The sequence below is a fragment of the Saccostrea echinata genome, unplaced genomic scaffold (assembly GCF_033153115.1).
Source record: "Saccostrea echinata isolate AGI-Se365-2 ecotype Australia unplaced genomic scaffold, CSIRO_AGI_Sech_v1 ptg000009l, whole genome shotgun sequence".
NCBI classification, from domain to species: domain Eukaryota; kingdom Metazoa; phylum Mollusca; class Bivalvia; order Ostreida; family Ostreidae; genus Saccostrea; species Saccostrea echinata.
The window spans coordinates 26,828,554-26,854,216 of record NW_026889758.1 but is presented as its reverse complement, the minus strand read 5'-3'; the positions used below and the strand labels follow the sequence as shown (position 1 = coordinate 26,854,216).

The 25,663-nt window shown below is 35.8% G+C and overlaps 3 protein-coding genes across 3 annotated transcripts in view; 2 read left to right on the top strand and 1 right to left on the bottom strand.

The window, feature by feature from the left end:
• Window positions 1-5,983: 5,983 nt before the first annotated feature.
• Window positions 5,984-8,719, top strand: LOC133183532 (steryl-sulfatase-like). Its single transcript, XM_061318477.1, has 2 exons — window positions 5,984-6,243; window positions 7,227-8,719. The coding sequence occupies exons 1-2, from the start codon at window positions 5,985-5,987 to the stop codon at window positions 8,684-8,686; spliced, it is 1,719 nt and encodes a 572-aa protein (XP_061174461.1). The 5' UTR covers window position 5,984; the 3' UTR covers window positions 8,687-8,719.
• An 897-nt stretch (window positions 8,720-9,616) lies between these two features.
• The window catches only part of LOC133182122 (tubulin-specific chaperone E-like), a 59,284-nt gene continuing 43,237 nt past the window's right edge, over window positions 9,617-25,663 (bottom strand). Inside the window, exons 2-14 of the mRNA XM_061316847.1 lie at window positions 21,719-21,829; window positions 21,346-21,430; window positions 16,173-16,373; window positions 15,722-15,913; window positions 15,362-15,464; window positions 14,897-15,069; window positions 14,580-14,709; window positions 14,317-14,466; window positions 11,350-11,503; window positions 10,874-10,939; window positions 10,311-10,370; window positions 10,089-10,177; window positions 9,617-9,716 (exon numbers count right to left, since the gene is read on the bottom strand). Of these exons, the coding sequence (XP_061172831.1) occupies window positions 9,621-9,716; window positions 10,089-10,177; window positions 10,311-10,370; window positions 10,874-10,939; window positions 11,350-11,503; window positions 14,317-14,466; window positions 14,580-14,709; window positions 14,897-15,069; window positions 15,362-15,464; window positions 15,722-15,913; window positions 16,173-16,373; window positions 21,346-21,430; window positions 21,719-21,827 (1,608 nt within the window). The 5' untranslated portion in view covers window positions 21,828-21,829 and the 3' untranslated portion in view covers window positions 9,617-9,620. The remainder of the gene's footprint in view (window positions 9,717-10,088; window positions 10,178-10,310; window positions 10,371-10,873; window positions 10,940-11,349; window positions 11,504-14,316; window positions 14,467-14,579; window positions 14,710-14,896; window positions 15,070-15,361; window positions 15,465-15,721; window positions 15,914-16,172; window positions 16,374-21,345; window positions 21,431-21,718; window positions 21,830-25,663) is intronic.
• LOC133182120 (apoptosis-resistant E3 ubiquitin protein ligase 1-like) overlaps window positions 22,293-25,663 on the top strand; it is a 39,930-nt gene continuing 36,559 nt past the window's right edge. The window contains exon 1 of the mRNA XM_061316846.1: window positions 22,293-22,548. Coding sequence (XP_061172830.1) covers window positions 22,308-22,548 — 241 coding nt within the window. The 5' untranslated portion in view covers window positions 22,293-22,307. The remainder of the gene's footprint in view (window positions 22,549-25,663) is intronic.

Sequence of the window (25,663 nt, the reverse complement as noted above, 5' to 3'; positions counted from 1 at the left end):
GTTCTTCCAAGACCATAAGAGAGGTCAATGCTAGAGGTCTTAATATGGGTTTAAAAATAGTACAGAAGCACTAATAGTTTGTTAATAGTCTGCATGGTGATAGTGTTAAGTGGGGGGCAGATTAGAACTTAATTTATGAGTTGATACTGAATACTAGACTAATTATTTTGTTGATCCTGATCTTCCTACTTTTCTTGCTTTAGGGCAACAAAGCTTCATCTATCAGTGTATTTAACTTCTAAATTGTTGTATTATACTCAGGTGACCGTTAAAGCCCTTGGGCCTCTTGTTTTTTTTTTTTTTGTTTTTTGTTTTGGTCATGGGGGCCTTGATTTTGCATTAGAAAGAAAGAGGAATCCTTCATTTAGGAGTATTTAATGCGTTTTCAAATACAGTATTTGAATACCTTTTCAGGTCAATATATACCAGATACCACACTTTTACAGTTCTTGAGAATAACATACTTGAAAAGCTGTTGAGAGAATATCCAGTGTAAGTGTAAGTGTTTCTTTTTCTTTATTTGTCTATCACCATCCCCCTGGGTAAAGAATATGGTAGTTATTGGGGTCTGTTTGTCTGTCCTATCATGAGCCTGAATGATGTACATGTAATCTCCAGCAGCTTGATTTTGTAATATTAGTTTAAAACTCAGCATTGGTATTTCTTATCACTAGTAGATGACTTAAAGTGCTTTTTGTGCAATAATGAAAGTTCATTCTCAAAGAATTAATATTGAAAGTAAGGTCATTAATGATTGTCATATTGGAAATATATGTTGGGTCCACAATTGGTGATCAAAGTCACATGGGAATAATGAAAAAATCTGCTGATGAAGAACAGCAATGCCATACTGACTCAGGTGAGAGGTGAGAGTTTGGCCCATGGGCCTGTAGCTAATGTTAACAATGTAATTATTCAGGTGTCAATTTGAAAAAAAAATTGCAGACATTAATTTATTTATACCAGATAATTAATTTAATTTAATATTTACATGTATTACACATTTTTATAAACATTTTCAGTTTAGGCATGCCCATCTTAAATCAATGTCTTGATGAAGGAGGCCCTATTCCTTGGTCTGTGTTTGAGAACTGGAATGCCAATTAATAGAAGAGGCAGAGAAAAGATCAGTCAACAAACAGAAATGTCTATGAAGAGGGCCAAAAGAAAACAAAACAATTGAAATGTATACATGTATTGCATGCTGGTATTACTGTATCAGTACTTAGTCTAATTATCTGCAATCTTAATGTCACATTTAATGCATTGCTGATGCATGTAGTTACAATAAACATAACTGGTGTTATATTTGAAATTTAAGAATTTGTTTAATTGTTACCATATGTGCATTGTTAAAGTGAATTCTATATAACTATAAATTTTAAAGAATAATCTTTTCTTATATATTTTTAGGCCACCTGAGTTACTCAGGTGACCTATTGCTATCTCTTTCTATCCATTGTCGTGCGGCGTCCATCGTTAGTAAACTTTTGAACATTTTCAGCTTCTTCTCTGGAACCAGTAAACCAATTTCAACCAATTTTGGCATATAGCATCTATGGGTGAAGGGGAACAAAAATTATGAAATTTGTGGCCCCTGCCCCCCTGGGGCCTGAGGGGTGGGGCCAAAACCATCAACATTAATGCAATCTTTAAAAATCTTCTTTACTCCTGGACATCAACCAGTCAAACTGTTGGCATGATTGTAATAAGCATTGAGCCCTTTACCAAAATTGTGAAATTCATGGCCCCAGGGTCAGGGGTTCTGGTAATAGGGCGGGGCTATATAGATCATATAGTGAAAGTGCATTATTTCTTTGAAAATCTTCTTCTCTACTCCTGGGTATTATTTAAACAAATTAAATGCATAGTTATGATAAGCAAGGTTGCCTCTTCCAAAATCATTAAATTCATGGCCCCTGGATCAGGGTTCTGGTGTTAGGGCGGGGTTCTATTGATTATAACGTGAAAATGTTTCAATTCTTTAAGGAGGTTGGATCCTGCCATCGAAAGTAATGAGAAGTTTTTATCAAGTATATTTTTAGTATTTATACACATAGCTTAATTAAAAATCAAAACAAAAAATGGGGGGTCAATGCGCTTCTTTTGGCACTACAGAGCATTTACTTTGACCTTTTTGCACTGTAAACACATTAATTCTTTGAAAATCCTCTTCTCTGCTCCTGGGTATTATTTAAACAAACTAAGTGCATTGTTATGATAAGCAATGATGCCTCTTCCAAAATTGTGAAATTCATGGCCCCTGGGTCAGGGGTTCTGGTGTTACGGCAGGGCTCTATTGATTATATAGTGAAAATGCATTAATGCTTTAAAAATCTTCTTCTCTGCTCATGGGTATTATTTAAACAAACTAAATACATTGTTATGATAAGGAAGGATGCCTCTTCCAAAATTGTGAAATTCATGGCCCTAGGGACAGGGGTTCTGGTGCTAGGATGGGGCTATATAGATCCTATAGTGAAGGTGAATTATTTCTTTGAAAATCTCTGCCTCTGAGTATTATTTAAACAATTTCATGACCCCAGGTTCAAGGGTTCTGGTGAGGGGGGGGGGGGGGCTTCTATTGATTATATAAAGTGAAAAAGCAAAATTTCTTTGAAAATATTCTTTTCTGCTTCTGGTTAAAATTAAAGCAAAGAAGCTAAGTGTATACTTATGATGAGCAAGAGTGCTTCTTCCAGAGTAGTGAATTTCATGACCCCAGTGGGTCAGATGTGCTGGTGTAAGGGTGGGGCTCTTGATAATATAGTGAAAATACATTAATTCTATTAAATAATCCTGTTTGCTCCTCAATGTTAAGTAGATAAGCAAAGTGATTACTTATGATGAGCAAACTTCTGGTCCCAGGGTCAGAGGCTCTGGTGTTTCTCGGGGGGGGGGGGGGGGGGGGGGGGGCTCTATTGATAATTTAGTGAATTTGTGGTAAAAATGCATTATTTCTTTAAAAATCTTATCTGCACCTAGGCATATCTGAGGCAAACAGAGTAAAGTTTTTATAAAGAAGGGTATTTTTACCAGATTTTTGAACATCTGGACCATTTGGTCAAATGTTCTGGTCCTGGCCAGGGCTCTATTAATTTGTATTCTACTGAGAGGAGTTATTCCCTTTTGCCATTTACTTTTGATAATTAATCACTGTAAATATTGTACTTGAAAGGTAAATAGAATAAGAGAATTGTGCAAGAATTTTTTTTGTATAATACAAAAAGTATTTTAATAGTTTGAATGATCAGGTAAACTTGTAAGTAGTAGATAAATAAAAATGAGACAAAAATTACTTGTCTTATTAAATGTTCATCAAAGACCAAGAAAGGCCAATGTAAGAGATATCAACGAGGGATTAAAATAGTTCAGAAGCATTGATAATTATTTAATATACTGTATGGTGATAGTGATGAATGGGGACCAGATTAGAACCTAATTTATGAACTGTTAATGAAAATTAAGACTAATTATTTTGTTCATCCTGATCACTCTATTTTTCTTGCTTTTGGGCAACAAAGCTTTACCTTTCAGTTCATTTTATACTTGATGCATCCTTTAAATTGTTGTATTACACTCAGGTGACCGTTAAGGCCCTTGGGCCTCTTGTTTTTTAATAATGGCTAATTTCATTATACATGGATGAACATGATGAAATTGCATTGTTGTAAATTAAAAACAAAGTGAATGACTGCAAACTGACAAAAAAGTGTGAATTTGTGTGTACATTTGTTTACTATTGTAATGAATATTTCTGTTCTTATAATGTGGATTGTTATGTTTATTTCATGGAATACAGTGTAAATGAAGTCACAGGCATATTTCTTAGTACTAGTACTATATATATAGGGATGTCAATGAAGTCATGGGCCTCAAACTTAGTGGTAAATAGGGTGTCGGTGAAGTCACGGGCCTCAGACTCAATACTATATAGGGTGTCAGTGAAGTCACGGGCCTCAGACTCAATACTATATAGGGTGTCAGTGAAGTCACGGGCCTCATACTTAGCTCTATATAGGGTGTCAGTGGAGTCACGGGCCTCAGACTCAATACTATATAGGGTGTTGGTGAAGTCACGGGCCTCATACTCAGCACTATATAGGGTGTTGGTGAAGTCACGGGCCTCATACTCAATACTATATAGGGTGTTGGTGAAGTCACGGGCCTCATACTTAGTTCTATATAGGGTGTCAGTGAAGTCACGGGCCTCAGACTCAATACTATATAGGGTGTTGGTGAAGTCACGGGCCTCAGACTCAATACTATATAGGGTGTTGGTGAAGTCACGGGCCTCATACTTAGTTCTATATAGGGTGTCAGTGAAGTCACGGGCCTCATTATTAGCTCTATATAGGGTGTCGGTGAAGTCACGGGCCTCACACTCAGTTCTATTTAGGGTGTTGGTGAAGTCACGGGCCTCAGACTCAATACTATATAGGGTGTTGGTGAAGTCACGGGCCTCAGACTCAATACTATATAGGGTGTTGGTGAAGTCACGGGCCTCATACTTAGTTCTATATAGGGTGTCAGTGAAGTCACGGGCCTCATTATTAGCTCTATATAGGGTGTTGGTGAAGTCACGGGCCTCACACTCAGTTCTATTTAGGGTGTTGGTGAAGTCACGGGCCTCAGACTCAATACTATATAGGGTGTTGGTGAAGTCATGGGCCTCATACTCAGCACTATATAGGGTGTTGGTGAAGTCACGGGCCTCAGACTCAATACTATATAGGGTGTCAGTGAAGTCACGGGCCTCATTATTAGCTCTATATAGGATGTCAGTGAAGTCACGGGCCTCATTATTAGCTCTATTTAGGGTGTCGGTGAAGTCACGGGCCTCATATTCAGCACTATATAGGGTGTTGGTGAAGTCACGAGCCTCAGACTCAATACTATATAGGGTGTTGGTGAAGTCACGGGCCTCAGACTCAATACTATATAGGGTGTTGGTGAAGTCACGGGCCTCATACTCGGCACTATATAGGGTGTTGGTAAAGTCACGGGCCTCAGACTCGGCAATATATAGGGTGTTGGTGAAGTCACGGGCCTCATACACGGCTCTATATAGGATGTTGTGAAGTCACGGGCCTCATACTTAGTTCTTTATAGGGTGTCGATGAATTCACGGGCTGTATATCCATAATTACGTTGGCTCTAGACCTTACAAAATTGGGTTTACTATAAATATATACGTTCATTATTTTAGCGAATTTTAAAATTCATTAAATTCATAAAAAAGACAGTAATTTAGGCTAATGTTTTGACTGTTTACCAATACGTCAAGAAGGTACACATAAACGGCTTACGTATCAAAATGTGTGTTTACAATCGAAATCACGGGCTTCCCAACATTGAGTTCACGGGCTTATAGACTCTCCCCTTTTTATGTATCAGTCGAAAAACGGTATATTTAAAAACAGCATATAGAGACAAAAGAGTTACATTATTGATAACATATAGTGCATATTAGAATACAAAAATAGGAAAAAGGTGACTCGACCCCATATTTCAAAAGAAAAAAAAATGGAAAAGGGGGGGGGGGGGTCCAGACCCCAAGTGCCTGTGGTTTTTGAGAAACTCTCCCTCTGTAATAGTATTGACAACCCCTTTATTCTTCTTATTCATCATACCCTAGCATGAACAATCTTAATATTTTGGCACAATTTTTTGAAAAAACACAAGTAGGTCCAGTACTAGGGACCTACCTAACTTTCAGTGCCGTGGATCAGCCTTTCAATTTTTTCAACGTAAAAGGTTGGGAAAAAAGTGCACCCCCCTTCCTCTTCCGATACTACGTGCCTGGAATAATGATTATGTATTTGTAGTACGTCAAGTACGTCGCTTTCATAGTTTACTATTATTATTATTTTTTTTTTTAAATAATTTACTGTAAACACATCGGGCTCGTTATTATGTGAAAACGTAAACATCCTCTTTCATTTTAACGCCAACGTGTACTTGCTTGATAGCATTATTCAGAAATGAAGCTTGTGCTGTGGCTTTTGTTATGTTTATCTACAATTCAGGAAGCTACAAACACAACAATCGTTGATAGACATCTGCCACAACTCAATGTTTTATTATTAATTGCTGACGATTTAGGAATCGGTGACCTAAGTTGCTATGGAAACAAAAATATTAAAACCCCAAATCTTGATCTACTTGCCTCAGAAGGAATAAGGTTCAACAGAATGTATTCATTTCCATCAGATTCAGGAAGCATGTCAGCAATCCTAACGGGTACATCTCAAGATAAAATTTCAGGATGCATAAAGCAAACCAAAATTTGATGCATGAATATAGATAGTTTTCAGTAGGCCCAAATTAGCAAGAGTTATTTCCCGTTGGTCGCCATATTGGAGGTCAACATGCTCATATTCCTTCATTATTCAACTTTAACTTTATATACTGGCCATTGTGGGGTAAGAAGCATTGTTTTTCTGAAAAATATAAATTTGTTAAAGCCTCCTTTATTTCATTATTTTTATTCTATAAAGATTTTCCCCCAAATATTTCTGCTACACCCTCTTAGATTTGGTAAGACAAAGAGGAAAACTTACCAGGTTGACCACCAAGATGGCGGCCAAGGGAAATAACTCGGAGAGAAAATACGTGATATGAAAACTATCTATAGGCCTAATCTCGGCGAAGGGACACCAGACCAAAATTTTTAGTCCCTACGAATCTCGCTGAGATTAGGATAGGCCTGATACTGTATAACGTTATTTTTTGACTAAAAATGACATGAATAATAAATCCCTAAATTATATAGAATTTCGGAAGTTTTCTTTGGTGCTTAGATACACGATTTTGAGTCATTTTCTTTGTACATGTATTACAATACAATTGTATACAAACTTTTGCACACATTTTTCAACATTGTTACAAAATCTTACAAAATTCTCCCACTATACCTGGCAAACATTATTCAGGTCACCTATTTGAATATAATTCTATCAGAAATATTGTTGATTTCTGAAAAAGTATGTATTATTTATCCTTATATAGTTTTAAATTCACAATTATATATAAAGATTTGATAAAAAGAAACTGAACAGAATAAAAATTGAATTAGAGAAGCTTTTTTCAAAACATGTATTTTATTCTTATATTCTAAACAATTATTAAAGTTAAATGTCTTATACACTTTAGCATAATTAATACATTGTACATGTAAGTCATCTATGTTGTACAATATATGTGGTATATCATCTATTTTGTAGGCCAGCAGCCTCGGAAATTTGGTCTTGTGAAGGGCATTCACAAGTGGACAGACTTCTGGAGTCCTGCCCAGTCTGGAGGATTACTGCCTGGGGGAAAGAACATAGGGAGAATGTTTATTGAAAATCAAATGAATTCTTTCTACAGTGGAAGATGGGTCCTGGGATTCCAATCAGACTCGTTACCAACATCCAGTGGATTCTTGTCCTTCTTTGGTACCCTTGGATCTCACAGTATGGGCTGTTCTAAGCAGAACAATTTTTCAGACACCAGTCTCTTCTGGCATAAAATAACAGATTTTGCACCAATTATTCTCAGTCTGACTACAATGATTTTGATTTCAAAGTTTCATTCAGTGATAAAATTGAGAACTTGCATACTTCTGTTGAGTATATTATTGACCACCATTGGGCTGCTTCGTGTTTTTTGTTGGATGACTATATATAACCCAAATGCATGTATTTTTATGGAAAATAATGTTATCATGGAACAACCATATAATGAAGATAAATTGTCACTGAGATTGACTAAGAATGCTGTACATTTCTTCAATTATAGAGCCAAAAATTATGTGCCTTTTCTGTATGTAATGTCCTTTCTCCAACCAAAGTTTCCACATCTTAGAGCATCCCAATTCAAGAACAAGACTAAGTCTCCCTATTACGATGCAGTAGTTGAACTTGATTGGAGTATTGGAAAAGTTTTGCAAGCTTTAGAAAAAAACAACATGAAAAACAATACCCTTGTGATCTTTGTTTCTGACAATGCACAATCATTTACTCATCCAGTTACTAAACTTCCACTTCCCCCTCATCAGCATGGATCGAACAATTTTAAAGCAAATAAAATGACCATAAAGTTACGTGGGGAAAAGGGTTCCAATATGGAGGGTGGTTTACGAATTCCTGCAATAATAAGACTACCTGGAAAAATAAAACCTAACTCAGAAACGAATGTAGTAACCTCACTAACAGACATATATCCAACCATACTGGATTATTATAACATTGAGAAAACAATGGATGATCGATTACTGGATGGAAAAAGCTTATACCCAGTGTTTGATAATCCCAGTCTATTCCCCTCATCTTCTCTCCACGATCAGCTGTACCATTATTGTGATACAGGGCCTGTGGGGGCAGTAACTGTAGGAAACCTTAAAATTCTCTTCAGAAATGGAACAGAAACTGACTGCTCAGGACCAGTTCTTGAGGCTCCCCTGATCTTTAATATTTCCTCTGACCCAAAAGAGTTACATCCCTTGCCAATCGAAGCACATATGCCCCTGTTATATCACATTAAGGCTTCCCTCAAGAAATATGAAATGACAGCTAATCTTCACAAAATGAAGTCTGCACAGTATGATGAAATTCCGAATCCTCTAGATTTTCCATGTGTTGATATATTCGACTGCACCAAAACTTATGATGATGAAGCATTTAGTGCATTGTTTCATGAATAAGCAAAATAGGCATATATTAAAAAATTATAACAACTGTCCAGAAAGTGGTTGTAGCATAATATACCATACATTGTATTATTTGTATATGTAGGTGATACACCTTATAATTTTTTTTGTGCAATTTGAAGTATGCAAAAACATGTAACAGCAAGTAGCTTATCTGATTACCAAATCTTTGTATTTCATAATTATCATACAATTCATTTACATGTGCTTTAGAAGAATCTAATAAAAAAAAAATGTCATAGATAATGTATGTACATGTTGAAGGTTTATAATTAATCACCTATTTCACAAGACTGTCATGTCCATTGCATAAATGTATGTATCATCATCATGATACAACTTGCACTTTCAAAATGTGTGATGCATGGTTGAAATATGAGAATAATAATTCAGGGAACAGTATATTCAAGTACATGCATATGAATAATACAGTATGTATATGTAAATATGCAGTGTACAGTACATATATGCAAATATTTAGTGTTCTTTCAATACTCTCAACTTTGTTATCTTGAACTCAACGGAACCGAGAAAAAAAACTTTGAGATATCCTAGGGTTGAGATATTGAGGGTAAAATACTTAAAGTAAAAGAACTTGGGACTTCCAAATCAGTTTGACATATCCATGGTGTTCCAGATATCCTTTTTCAAGATACCAAAGTTCAGCTGTACACTATTATCTTCCGTCCATAATAACTACGATTAAGATTATATAAATTTACAGGTTGTGATGCAATTTTTGCTGTTTTTCGAATGAATATATTTTTTTTCCATATTTTATACAATATATTTTTTTTATTGTTCAATAAAAGAAAATGCATTTATATTTGTTTGCTTTATTTTTTATGATAAACATCTAATATCACAGTATAAAGAAGTGGGTCAACCATAAATTAATAGTTATAATCTTAATTAATAATAGTGTTTGTCATGACCAGCGAGCATACACTATGTCACCTGCCTCAATGGAAAAATAGTTCAGGGGTCGCAGGTCATTGTCAAAGTCTATCTCACAACCTTCCATCTAAAAAACAAATGTTCATGTTATTACACGCATTTAAGTGAAATCAAAATGTATCCAAATGTTACGTGGAGCACATAGTGTTCATGGCTTTAAAATGTTCCTGTTATTTTATTGAAATTTGAAAAATTTGAAAAAAATCATCATTGAATTAAAAATGTGTACTGGGTACATTTATATCGATATATTACAGACTGAGGTTTGATATTTCAGTTTTCTCTGCAGAGAACCAGCATTTTTCAAAGATACATATATTTTTCTGTAACATTTAGAATAAATTATCTCCCCATTCTGCATATATTTGATGATGGACCATTATAAATATATCAGGTATCAAATGGTATACTTTCATCCTACACATAACTGAAATATTACCTTCTTGCTGACATACGAGAGCTTGATTTCTGAGTCCACTTTGTACAACCTTTGAATTAAAGCCTTCAGTTTCTGCACTGTCATTGTAACTAAAAGATAACACATGTTACAGCAAAATACCCACTACATCATATATTAATTAAACTCAAATTTATTTCAATATTGGTGAAAAAAAATAACACAGAGTCTAAAACGTTATTTCATTCAGACTTTTTGAATTACCTGGCAATTTCTTCTGCAAAGTTTTGATGTTGGAATCATCTGGGTTTAAAATTTTAATTTCTGTAAAAAAAAAAAATATAATAATGCACATGTATATTAATTTCTCTATAAATTTTCAGATCCTTTCTAATCTTTATATCAAAATGTTGATATCAATAATTTGACAAAATGTCATGTAACAGAATAAGAGAAATGCAATGGATCAGTCCAGAATTACACCCTTGGCCCATTGCGCTCTAGACGTGCTCCTTTAGCTGAGCTACATTTTATACATGTACCAAAGGTAAATGAGTCTGCATGACAACTACATCCTTCCCCCCTAAAATATTTTTCTCCAAGACAACTCGGTATCATACACACTGTACATGGCAGATTTTAATCTGTTCCTTCCAAGGCATGGTCAAAATAATCAGGAAGGGAGAAAATGAATAAGACCAGGACCCTCTGCACAAGGCAGATGTCCCATCACCTGCATTACATGTATCTAGTCACCTTTGAAACATGCCTTTATCATTATAACAACATTTATTTGCTTTTGTAAGAGTTACAAACAGTAAACATACCAATCAGACTGTCCTTCAATTTCTGAGGTTTCTTACTCATTTCAGAACTTTCTGGAGCTCCATACACTAAAATAAAAAAAAAATTGATTTACTTCAAGAAGTTACAAGCAGATCTGATAACGGGAAAAAGAAAAGCTGTAAGATTGATACATGTAGATGTAGGTGAATGGATGGTAGTAATGTAATTGTACTGAACTAAAATCAAAAACAAGGTCAATGTATTTCACAAAGTAGCAAATAAAAATATGCTCCATCTCTCATAAAATATTAAAACATGTCCATGATAAACGCTGGAAAAATATACCAGTGCTTGCTATGTTATAACTAAAAATCTGTGTCTCATACAAATGAACATACAAGTTGCTAAATCTAATAGTAGTGATCTGGAGTGGCATAAAATGGAGGCAAAAAAGCTGCTGAGAGGTAAAAAAAAACAAAATCAAGTTTCTGGAATGAAATAATGCTGTTGGTCATACCTTGAACAAAATGTTGAAATCTTGGATGTTGTGTGAGGAAGTCCTCACTGGGATTATTCTGGGAGGGATCCTGGTGTCCACCTGATTTTAGCCAGTCTGGACCAAACCTCTTTAGATAATCTATTTCAGCTCCTCTTCGCTCCTCATCAGTTACCTTGAAAATGTAAAACAGCCAAACTTATGTCTGTGATCTTTCATGTGCATGTATGTGTAAGTTCATAGACAAATGCTATAATTTTCTTAACAATGACCACACTGCCAATCATGAATTGGTAAATGTATAAAAAAAATTAAAACATTTCACACTATTTTAAGAAAGTTTTAGGCATAAATAAAGTTGAGCTTCGGTATCTCAAACACCAATATCTTGAATACCATTGATATGTTGAAGTGATTTTGAAGTCCCAACCACTTATTCTTTAAGTATTTTACCCTCAATATCTCGAATCTCTGGATATCTTGAAGTTTTTTCTTGGTCCTATCAACTTCAAGAAAACAAGGTTTGACTGTAGATTGTATATGAAAGCCTCATGGCCTAGTCTGACGTTAGCTAGTTTCGCCATAACTTCACAAATACACGTATAGATTTTGAATTTTTATCTCATTTGTTGACACACGCTATTTTTTTCTTTAGTATGATACACTGCTAAGTGTGTGTGGTAATATTTATATATAGATCATAATTGAGTAAATTTTTAAATTTCAAAACAATGTTTGATAATTTATGAGTGTCATCAGTATAAACACTTTGTATACAGAGGTTGCACAATCCAGTCTGATGTTGTGCTAGATATTATATCTAGGACCACTCAGTCTGACAAAAACATCTTTACGGACTTTATGGACAACCCTCATATATTACTGTTTATACGTAAATTTACTTCCATCCGTTCATTATTTTAATGTCAGAAAAATTCACAGGATTTGCATCTGTCTCTGATAATTACAACAAGAAACTGTAAATATAATTTGTCACATACCGTATTTGGCCGAATATAATACGCATTGGTGTAAAATACGCACCCCCCTTTTTGAGCCTGAAACTGAGGGTAAAAACGCAGTTCGGTTGTATTATACGCAGCAGAAAATTTTACCAAGCGGTGTTCTGAACTTTTGTAAATCGCGGTAATTTGCTATGAAAATCGGCGCGGAGATAAAGTGCCAAAAATTTACAGAACTAAAACTTACTATTCTTTGTGGAAATAATTTTATTTCAACAAAGCACGAGATACTGTTGCAAGTTTTACAGTTGTCATATTTATTTTTAGTTTAAGGTAGTGACTAATCATATTGAAAATTATGTAAATTTAACAGGGCAAGCGATATTGCAACATCAAAGTATTCATAGACTAGGATTTTCCTCTTTTGAACTTGAAATTAATTAATTAAGTAAATAGCTGATGTTATAAAAACAAAATTAAAATTTAACAAGCATGTGAAGCGTAGTTATCAACACACCTCCAAAGCTGTGAAAAATGATGTACAAAGGTGGGATATATGTCTTCATACATCGAGGTAATCTCCCTGGATATCTTATTTTCTACAGAGCACGAGTAAATGATAACACTTAAGTTTCAACATACTTCATATTTCCTTTTTTAACTCTCAATCATTTTAACACGAGGCCGATATAAAATAAAGTAAAATTACATTTAACAAGCGTTTAACTGTTTAATGTGTCGCAATCAACACAAGCTTATACATACGAAAGATCATAAACCAACCCCCGATTTTTAACAAAGAAAATAATCAAAGCCATTAATAAGGGTAGTAAATAATCAGTGCTCTAACTGTAAAAACAGTGCTTTGGTGTCGGTAAACAATTTTATTGCCTGGAGGGGTGTTGAGGGGTAATTATCAAGTGACAAGTGCACATGTTCACAACATTGGCTTCCATTCATTGGGATGTATGGAGGGGTGTTTATGTTGAAATGAATTTTCACTGAGTTATTCAAAACCTAAAATAAATTTTATTTATTGTATCTCATTAAAAAAATACATTACTTTTTTGACCGAGTGTCCGACTGATTAGGTACATGTGTACTTTGATTACGGAAGCACGTGGCAAAGGAATGTGTCAACATCTATAAATAACATCGTTAATGGCGGCTTACATGGAGACGATGAACATGCAGCTCAAATTAATTTTAACTTGCTTTTAAATTTAATTTAACTATCAAAAGGTTATAAATATAACATTTTTATCAAGCCTACATTCCAACAATAACTTTCGAAGTTTTAAATACGGCGATAAACAGGAAGAAATTGCATAAGTCTCTAGGTACATGTAATACTTCGGTATGTGCGTATGATAGCCATGTTTCACATGAAAGAAAAACCTATCAAAATCCCATTGTGGTGTAAAATACGCACCCCTTTCTCACAGAAAATTATTTTGGGAAAAAAGTGCGTATTATATTCAGCCAAATACGGTAACTGAATTTCAATAATTGCAGGAATGCATATAGCGGCACATATAGTATTCAGTTTTAAGATAAACATTCATCACTGTGATGATAAATCACTCATGTGATTGTTTTTCTTATTGATTGATCAACATATATCTTCTCAGTTGCAGGTGTGGCAGTCAGACAGGTTCGATCGCCAGTGGCCAGATAACTAAGTTGGTAGAGCACCTGACTAAAGATTCAGGGGGCCTGGGTTCTAGTCCCATTCTTGTCCCTCGCATTTTTTCTCCTCTCCTGTTACTCTGATGACTTTTAACTTATTCTTCATGGCATAAAAGGCATCAATAGAATAAGGAAATAAACTACAGTCAAACCTCGTTATCTTGAACTCGATAGGACTCAACAGAAAAAAACTTCAAGATATCCGAGGGTTCGAGATCTTGAGGGTAAAATACTTAAGAAAAATGTGGATAGGACTTTCCAATCACTTAGACTATCCATGATATTCATGAAATATATGTTTGAGATACTGAAGTTCAACTGTATCTTTAAAATGTACCTCTGTCCTCTGACATTTTTTTAAGTTGGCAATTTTGGCAATGATGAGCTGACGGACAGTTTCTGGAGAGGCTGTTTCCTGGATAGGGTTTCCATTTATCTGTAAGTCTTCAAAACTCTTCAACTTGTCCAGTTCATTTATGCAACTCCACTGTTAAAAAAGCATAAATAAACATAATAACAACTTTTAAATTGAATATATTTTCTACATGAGTTTTTGAGTCCATAAAGTTTTAAAACACTCTCATGTTCAATCATTTTTACCTGTGAAATTTTATTGTTGTTGATATAAATATGTTTCAAGTTTGGGAAAAACTTGGTTTTACTTCCTCGGTTAGTATCAGGGAAACTGATGAACTCAATTTTATTATCATTCAAAATAAGACTCTCTAATCTGAAAAAAATATACAGTACTGTTTATTAATATTTAAAATATTTAATTATATCCGGGAGAATAAAGAGTGTCCATGTATACGTAAATGACACATTTAAACTTAGGTATTTTGAACATCGATATACTACCATGGATATGTCAAAGTGAGTTGGAAGTCTGTCTTATTAATATATAAAGCTTTCTTCACCTAAGACAAGCATCTAACTGTAGAATATGTTCCCAGGTCTGTAAACTGTTTGATTCCAGATTTAGTAGATAAACATGTTGCAGGTGATTCCCTGGATCGTGGACTGATGTTAAGGTATTAAAGCAAACATGTAGTTGTTCCAGGCGAGGAAAGACTCTGCTGCACTCCAACAACTATTTCATACAATATAATTAATATTTTTATTAAAGAAGATAATTAAAAGTAAACTAATTTCAGCACAAAAAAAAATCAGACATATATTTGTATCAATGTAATGTTAATATTTTTTTTTGGATGGATGGATGATTTTAAAGAATAGATAGACAAGATAATGCACCTCAAAACTGCATTCTATCTGGCAAAGTTAGCAAATTTCAAGTATTAGTGTACATTTATTTCTAATCTTTCTAACAAATGCATAGAATACAGACAAGACTCGAAAGGTGTTTTATGGAAGAATTTTACCTGTTGCCAGGTGTAGTTGACTCTGTTTAGTTTTAATATTTTCACACTCTGGAAACAATCTCTGCACTCCAACATGTCTTTGGGCATTTCCAATTGATTATCACTGTAAAATTTATTGATATTTAAATTGAAAGTATTTGGTCTGTAAATATTTGTTTGCTAGCAATATTAACTTCAAATCACAAATATAAAATGTAATTGGGAAAATTACTGTGCCCAAGTAATATTACACAACTGCAACATAACTTTTCATTGTACAATATACATGTACATGTTGTAGTCAAACACATTGCTCCAAAACAAATAATTTTTCTCCCAACATGTTTTAAATCAGCTTGGTTTTTTTTTTCATACCCTCACCTTGCATTTAAATCTGTGAGGTTTGGTAGACATTTACAGATCTCTGCTAATCTCTGCCATGATGGGATGAGATTGAGAGATAAGTCCAGCTCCTGTATGTTGGGTGTACACTTTCTCAGTTTTTCTGAGCTGTCCCCAACACCATACACCAAACATCCTCTAAGTACTACTTCTTGAAGAGCATCCAGTTTACTGAAAATACAGAAGCAAGTTTTATTATTCATGTATTAAAAACATTTTTTGTCTTTCATAAACAGAATAAACTGAACAAAATTGAAATTGATAATATATTGTATAGACCTAACGTTTCAAACAAAACTCAAGTATAAAGTTAAGTGGTAGTCTAAAATGTACCAAATCCTCAAATATTGTGATTCCAAGAACCAATACAGTATACAAGTACTAAACTACACTTGTAAACACATGCCCATAACTTTTGTTTCTCACAAACCTTTGTTTTTCATTTACTTTCTTGGCTCCAACCATTTCTACAACAGTTTTCTTCTGATTACTTCCAACAACAAAAAGCTCCTCAGTTATAACACCAGCATTAGGGTCCTCTTGTTTACCATATCGATCCACTATAGCCTCAAAGCAATTTATGCCTAGATCTAACTTCTTCCCTCTTACAAATGAACCAGATTTTGAGTGTCTGAAATATATGAATGAGATAACTAAAAACATATCATATAGTATGTCATTACAAATTTGTACCTCCTCATTAATTCCCTTTCCTAACCAACCCAAAATTTAAATTTGAACATTGCTAAGGTAAGAGGCACAGAAAACAAAGCTTTAAATTTCTTTAAAAATTTATTTTACAGAATAATCCAAGGAAAGCCTTTTCTTTCATCTTTACTAGTAGATCCGTCTCATTCTTCAACATCATTTATCTACATTTACTTAAAAGTACCGGGTATTTCCATTCAGCAAATCAAACCTGGGCTATCTTAAGGGACAAACTAGCCACTATATCTAGCTCTAGAATGCAGCTAAATGTAAAATTTTGTATACAGATATCTTGGCAAAAATTTTATTATTTAGGCAAGTAAAGCCAAAAAGTTTGCAACTGCAAAACAATAAGTAAGGTGATCATCTTTGATTTAAAACCTAGCATCAAATATTTAAATTTAAAAGTTTTTTTCTCCACTGGCTAGCATATTGTTCAAATAACAGCTAAACAAGCTTATATGTTAATCATTATAGCAAGCGCAGCGAGCGGCACTAAGTGCCACTAGTCACTGCGAGCTCTTAAAGCAACGCCTGGGCGAAGAGAAAATTCGGACTTTGCACTTTGATCCAAATGAAATTTTTTCCGCAGTCACCTCGAGACCCACAATGCAAAACTTATTGTTCTCGCTGCTAACTTCGTTCTCACGGCAACAACAACTAAACAAGAGGCCCATGGGCCACATTACTCACCTGAGCACATTGGCTTGGCAAAAGCACAAATCAGTTCAGTATTGAAAAGATTATTGGGGTGAGGGAGGGGGGGGGGGGCTTGAATTTTAAACTACCTGATGATGCTTCCATGTCAATGTAACAAATGGCTTTGTTGTACTTAAGAAGATTTAAAAAAATTTTCCCATATATTCCTTTGTAAAAAATTGATCCCCCATTGTGGCTCCTCCCTATCCCAGGGGTCATCATTTAAACAAACTTGAATCCACACTACCTGATGATGCTTCTATATAAATATGACCAATCCGGGCTTTGCTGTTTCTGAGAAGAAGTATTTTTCCTATATGTTCTTATGTATAATTTTTGATCCTGCATTTTGGCCCGAACCTATCCCTGGGGGTCATCATTTTAACAAACTTGAATCTACACTACCTGAAGATGCTTCCATATCAAAATGACTAATCATGGCTTTGCAGTTCTTGACAAGAAGATATTTAAGGTCTCCCGTCTTCACGGAAGACCTTATAGTGATTCTACTGTTTCTTCTTCTTCTTCTTATTTTTCCACCCATCTAATTTTGTGCAAGCGATTTCTCAAAGACTACTTGATGAAATTTAATGAAATTTGCAGGAAGAATGTGTTGTAATCTGAAGTTATTTTATTTGAGAGATTTTTTGGAAAATCACTTCCGGTGCCAAGTTACCGACCATTTTCTGAATTTAAAAAGACATTTTGTCAGCAGATAATCTCAAGAACGGTAAAAGATATCAATGTGAAACTTTCAGGGATTATAGATCGTGATAAATCCTAGCCAGGACATGACCTTTCGTTCGTCATCAATACTTCCTGTCGTTACCGGATGCGAATTTAAAAAGTTGAATTTTCTAACTTTTTTGTCTTTCAATATTTTTCTTTTATACTAGTAGGGTTAATAAAGGCATTTCCAAAAAGGCTTAATATATAATTTGTTTAAAAATTGATAAATCCAAACTCTACATATTCGCATTTTAAAATTTGAAGCGGGTCCAAAATGGCGGCTGTCTCCGTAAACTCCGATGAGCAGGTTGGCACTCGGAGCTCCTCAGGTGGCTTGTACCTTGCACACTAACCTCCAACGTCAGCGGTGTTCTATTATTTCGGGTTTAATCCCGATTATGTCTGAATTTTCTTTCTAATTTTTTTTTACCTTTAATTTACGTTTTCATCTTTATAAATGATGTTTTTTTCTGTGTGAATCCTGGGCTATTTTCATTTGTTTTAAATAAATCCTTAAAAATCCTTGCATTTTTGAAGGACCTATGTTATATTTTACGAACATTGGTAAGTCAAAGTTTTCCTGAGAAAAAAAAGGTTAAATACATGGGTTTTTTCAATTATGAAATAGTGATTGAGAGTGATCTCTCGTGTAGAATTCTCTAAGCGGTGAAAACCAATAAAGCATATGTTTACAGAGGTAAACAAAAAGCATGTGTACTTCCTTCAACGGGTAGAATCATCTATACAGCAAGAAAGAAAAGTAGTAATGGCTTCGTTGTATTCAGGAGACAAAGAGTCAAGAGGTCGTCATTTATCATAGTTATGCTTAGTATGCTGGGAAAGGCAAAGATGTGACATATGCTGAAAGGTAGACCAACTGAAATCAGTTTCTAGGTTGTATGAAGGAAGCAGCATTTAGTAACTACGAATAAAAAATTGCAATAAATCCATGCCAATATTTTATGACAATGTGTTTAAATCAATTACATGATAGAATCAATCAACCAGTCAGACTCCTTTGACCCTTATGAATAATATGTAATTATAGCTGTTAAAGGATGTAACTCAAAAATAGAGATCGGTGCCGGTATGTCCTTGTCTTGTTTCTATATTTACATTTTCAGCTAAAATATCTAGAAGTCATAGGAAATGAAAATACAATAATATATATAAAACAAAAACCATATGAAATAAGTGAGTTTTGGAGAAATATTATGGTGAAAAATTATGTAGGTCCCTTTTATCAACATTTTACATAGGAAATGCATTGAGAATTGACGAAATCTAAAAAAAAAAAAAAAAAAAAAAAAAAAAAAAAAAAAAAAAGGTTGGCTTGGTAGATTAAACAATCCATAATATATCCTGTTTATTACAATTAAAACTACTCAAGAGATCTTGAAAAGTTCTATACAAAAAGTTGTCTGAGCAAGAACTCGAAAACGGTAAGAGATTAAGACAGCAAACTTATATGAGCAACAGTCCTTAAGATGTAGGCAAAACCATTTGGGTTCAGAGCATCAGCCGTCACGTCCAGTCGTCACAGGAAGTAATAAAAGAAATAAAAATTTTAACTTTTCTTTTCTTAATTAAAGATTGCATCACTTTATTGCATCTTTTTCGCAGATTCAAAAAATGTTGGTCCCACCGGAAACAAAAACGACAACTTCTGGTTATAAGAGAAAAACTAAATAATTTGAGTATTTTACTTTCTCATAAATATTCTTTAAAGATAAAGTATTTGAAATGAATTTTAAATATGTTATTCAGAGTGCAAATGTCTAGAGTAACCTTGAAAACATCAACTTACGGTTAAAGGAGATAGCACGTTGTATTTGCACGCTGACAACCAGGGTTAAATTTCCAGAGTGTCTGAATTTCTTTTATCACTTTTTCAGCTTGAATTTTCGTTTTTATTTTCAGAATCGGATGGAAGACCTCTCATTGCTCGCAATGAGTTTCTAGTCTAGTTTTCTATATATTTCTATTTAAGACTTTGATCCTCCATTGTGGCCCCACCCTACCCCCGGGGGTCATGATTTGAACAAAATAGAATCACCTGAAGATGCTTCCCCATAAATATGATAAATCAGGGCTTTGCTGTTCTTGAGAAGAAGATTTTTAACATTTTTCCTATATATTTCTATGTAAAACTTTAATCCTCCATTGTGGCCCCACCCTACACCCAGGGGTCATGATTTGAATAAATTTGAATCTACACTACCTGAGGATGCTTCCATATAAATATGACCAATCAGGGCTTTGCTGTTTCTGAGAAGAAGATTTTTAAAGATTTTTCTTATATATTTCTATGTAAAACTTTGATAGTCCACTGTGACTCTGCCTTACCACCATGGGTCATGATTTGAACAACTTGAATCTACATTACCTGAGGATGCTTCCATATAAATATGACCAATCAGGGCTTTGCTGTTCTTGAGAAAGAAGATTATTAAAGGTTTTTCCTATATATTTCTATGTAAAACATTGATCCTCCATTGTGGCCCCGCCCTACCCCCGGGGGTCATGATTTAAACAAACTTGAATTAACACTACCTGAGGATGCTTCCATATAAATATGACTCATCCTGGCTTTGCTGTTCTTGAGAAGAAGATTTTTAAAGGTTTTTCCTATATATTTCTATGTAAAACTTTGATCCTCCATTGTGGCCCCGCCCTACCCCTGGAGGTCATGATAACAGATTTGTACAAATTTGAATTTACACTATCTGAAAATGCTTCTATATAAATATGACTCGTAATGGCTTTGCTGTTCTTGAGAAGAAGATTTTTAAAGATTTTTTCTATATATTTCTATGTAAAAATTTGATTCTCTATTGTGGCCCCGCCCTAACCCCTGAGGTCATGATTTGAACAAACTTGAATCTACACTACCTGAGGATGCTTCCACATGAGTTTCATCTTTCCTGGCCCTGTGTTTCTTGAGAAGAAGATTTTTAAAAGATGCTATTAATTTTTCACTAATTCTTTATTATCTCCCCTTGGAAGAGGGCATGGCCCTTCATTTGAACAAACTTGAATCCCCTTCACCCAAGGATACTTGTGGCAAGTTTGGTTGAAACTGGCCCAGTAGTTTTGGAGGAGAAGATGAAATTGTGAAAAGTTTACAATGACACACCGATGATGACAACAACGGACAAATTTTGTTCAGAAAAGCTCACTTGAGCCTTCGGCTCAGGTGAGCTAAAAATCACAAAAAATAAACTCACCTTAATTTAATGGATATTGCATACAGATAGTAGATTAATCGTTCCCTTGTTAAAATTTTGCACTCTTCAAACCTCGGTTATGGAAATGCAGCTAACATACGACGTCATAGTCTAGGCGTTCCAAATGTCTCGTGCAGTTTGAAGAGGCAGATCTTAAAATTAAGTGAACAACTGCACTCGCCCCAACGGTCACACCGTCAACATATTAATCATGTACTGATCTCATTCCTATAGTTATACCTTGTTGTAAAATATCTGTGACCATGGTGACTGCCATCATGTTTTCCACGGTCAGCTTCATCCCAATCTACACCTATCCAGACTCCTATATTCCAACAATAAATTGATGACATAACTCATAACTCAAATTGCACATGGCTTGAAAGAACAAACTGACGTATACTTGCACATTATGACACATAATCATAGACTTTTTGTGCATGTGTACAGTGCAGATCTAATAACTGTATATAAATCACATCAAAAAATTGATCAGCAATTTTTAATTAACAAGTTGAAAACTAGAAGTCTGATGCCTATTTGTTACAACACACTGTTCTCAATGTGCTTTCATCTTTCAACTGACAACATGCTGTTTGAAGAACTATCTTACCCTTTGTGTCAGGCAAACTACCTATGAACCTCACAGTTCCGAAGTGCCCATCAGCGGCTACTCTGTCATTAACTTCTACCTCACTTCCATCACTTCGCTGTAAATCCATAGCTTTCTGTTAAAAAGTATTGAATGGTTACATTTGTATAAAATAAACAATTAAACCTAAAATTTAATCTGTCAGTTTTCTAGACTCATTACCATGTTTGTTAATCAATGTGAAGAAAACGCTCTACTATTTTGTTGTAACTTTCGTTCTATGAAACGTTTAAGAGATTAAAGCTTCATTATATGTCCTCGTCACTAAGGCGTTTTATAAAACGGTCAAGTTAAATAAGTGATGAAATTGCACAAAGGAAATGACTCAAAACAACAATCAACCAAAAGAGTGAAATTTCAGTCTAATCTGCCACTGATTCTGTCATTTGCAAACCTTTTCCTAACTTTTATTGAAATTGATAATGTCGGGATAACGAGACTGCCTCATTATTTTGCAATTTTGCGGGAAAATGCACCTGTCTTACAATAGACTAAGAGGACAGGCAAAAAAGAATGTAAACAAGAAGACAAACTTTATGTGTACATAGCTATGGCAAGTCCTAACATAAGATACAGATATACAACTGCATATATAAGGGTTTTGGTGGCGTGTGTAGTTTTATATTTGATGACACTGATATTTGGCAGAGGTCAAACCAGTGAAGAACTTCAAAATGTTCAGCAAGTTGAGAAGAGTGCAACTAAAGAGAGTGAAACTACAATTCTAAACGTGGATCAGTGGCTTGATAAGCAGGAAAAGAATTATTTAAAGGATAAATTTGCTAAAGCAGGTATTTGGTATTTTATGTATGAATTGAGTAGGGCTGAAACGATTCACCAAAATATCGATATTGTTCAATATTACCAGGGACCTATATACTAACAGGATAGGCAACTCTCGCAAGTCTCGCGATATCTCGTAAGTTGCGAGATTTCGTAAGTCAATTTTAATTAATTATTTTTCTTTTGCTATCAAATATTTCAGAATAAAATCTATCAAAAAATTATTCAAGATTTGTTATTAGCACTGTTTTTACTCCTTATCTTAGTAGTAATTACGTTTATTTAAAAATCAGTGCGTGCCCCTAATCGGCCGTAAATTGCTGATTTTTGTGGTTGTTTACTAAATGATAACCATCATCCAATGAGTAACTCTTTAATTAACTAAGGATGACTGATACCTGAAACATATAGAAATAATATTACATTACATAAATGATTAGTTATCTCCTCCCCCGGGGACAAGTTTTTTAGGCATTAATAAAACTTAAAAGGTCTGTATAAATCAAATATCAAATTACGGAATGTTTCATATCACAACTGTACTTCAGTCACTAGTAATTAAAGATCAATTGAACTGTCCAATAATCAGTTATTCTCTGCAGAATCCATGGAATCCTGTCTAGTATTGCGGCGTGGTCTTCCAGGCGTCAACAACTCTTTCTTTCCAGGTGCATTGTGCGGCTGAAGACGAGCCAGAGCGCGGGGTAAACGTGTGACCTTCGGTTTGTCTTCATGTTCTGTCAGAGGAGCCACTTCGTCCTTGTCCGTCAATAGTCGTCTTGGCAATAAACGCGACTTAGCGGTTGATTTTGGGGTCACGACTGCAGGTGAGACCTCTCCAGATGTAGCAGGTGAACCATGGTTAACAGGTGGTGGAACAGAAGGGCCATCCACCCTGGGAGTCACATGCGAAGGTTGTGGTGTGCTACATTTCAATGGATTTAGAGTCAATGTTTTCTGAGTCGAGGATGAACCATCTGTAACAGTCTTTTCTGAAGGCTGTGGCATTCTCGGCATCGTTTCAATCGCACTGGGTGAATTGCTGTTAAACGGGGTGAATTTCCTCAGATGCTGGCGATTTCTTAGCGTAACCCTTCCTGTGCCATCTACACGTACCACATACTGGTGGTATTGGCGGACCTCAACAACAACTCCAGTGCGTTCCCATCTCCTTGGGTGGTTGCCCATTAAGTTTTGGATATACACATGGTCTCCAACCTGCAGTGGTGGTAGCTGATGGGTATGCTCATTCCATCTTTCATGCTCTCTTGAGTGGCGTTTGGCAAGAGCTAACTCTCTACTCGACATCAGTTCCTTCCATGTATCATGAGGCGAATATCTACCCATTACGATTGGTACGGCATCTCTGATCGGACGACCAAACAGGATCAAGGCTGGGGATGCCTTCGTCTCTGGATCAATGGAGTTCCTGTATATAAGTAAAGCCCTCTGAAACTTATCCACGTCTAAGGAACCATTGGCTGTGATGTTGTCCGCAAGCATACGTTTTACCATCTTCACTGCAACTTCAGCTCTGCAGTTGGCATGTGGATTTGCAACTGATGAGATTCTATGTCTGACTCCCCAGGCTTTCAGGAATTCCTGTGTCTTTCCAGCTGTATACTGAGGACCTCCATCTGATGTTAATTCCTCTGGGATACCAAATGTGACAAACGTCTCACGAAGGCGCTTCACCAGTCCATCCGCTCCAGACTCCGATCTGTATACCATGGGCCAGTTGGAGTACCTGTCCACAACGACAACATAATCCTTACTGTTGTAGGTGAAGTAGTCGCTGCAGATCTTCTGGAAAGGATATTCAGGAGGAACTATATCAGTAGGTGGCTGCATGGGGTTTGACTTAGCCATCTGGTGACAATGTCCACACTGGTCCCTCGTCCTGGCAATATCCACCGTGATATCTGGCCAATACACCGAGTCCATGGCTCTGGCACGCATCGACGAGACTCCTTGGTGTGCTGCATGAAGTGCATTGAGTACTGGTTTACGTAAGGCAGGTGGAATGACTATATGCTGTCCCAAGAGAACCACACCATCAACAGAGCATAGACTGCCAGAAAAACGATGAAATGGGCACAACTCCAGTGGCAAATCCCTATAATCCTCTGGGAACCCTTCTTCTATCTGCTGAAGCAGGCTAATATACGTAGGATCTGATGCTGTGGCTTCACGTACCATATCCCAAGTTACAACCATGATGTTGGCATTTAATGCAGTTGTAGCGGCAGCAACTGTGGAGGTATCATCAGCTTGATCTCGATCCTCAGTAGATAGGCCGAAACTGGTGGGTGTATCACGACAACTGGCAGAGCAACTGTCAAGGGACTTGTCTACTGTGGCATCACCAGGTAATACCAGTCGATCTGGGGGGCAAGCTGGATGTCTGGAAGCTGCATCCGGACCAAGGTTCTTCTTCCCAGGTACATGAACCACCGTAAACTTGTATCCAAGGGTCTTTTCTTTCAGGTTAAGGAGACGTCTGTTATCTATCTCAGTGAGTGATCGGTCGTTCAATATCTGGAGTAGTGGTTTATGGTCAGTGGCGACAATGAGATCTTCGCATCCGAGCACATAGTATCTTGTCTGGTGGAGTGCGTACACAACAGCCAAGGCTTCGCCTTCGATTGGAGCGTATCTACTTTCTGCTGGGTGGGTGAATCTACTGCCGACCAAACAAAGCTTCCATCCGTCATTACAGCATGCTGGGGTCTTACTGGCACAGCTGCAATACTTCTGCATCATGAAGAAGCCAATACCATCAATGGACCAGTCTGTGGCTAGACAGGTCATGCGTGCTGGGTCAAACAGACGAACACCTTCCTTCATCTCCTGGATAATGACCTCTTTGGACTTTGTAAATAGTTCATCTAGCTCATCCGTCCAATGGAACGGTGTAGATGGTTTCAATAGAGCTCGGAACGGTTTCATCTGTTTAGTCATGGCAAACGCGTAGGCACCTTGGTTGACCAATCCAAACCATGCTCTTGCACCAGTAATGTCGGATGGTGTGGGAAAGTTGCTGATTGCATCTAGGAACTTTGTGCTTGGTCGTATATTTGTAGGAGTAATTGTGAGTCCAGCAAAATCTACAATATCTTGAGC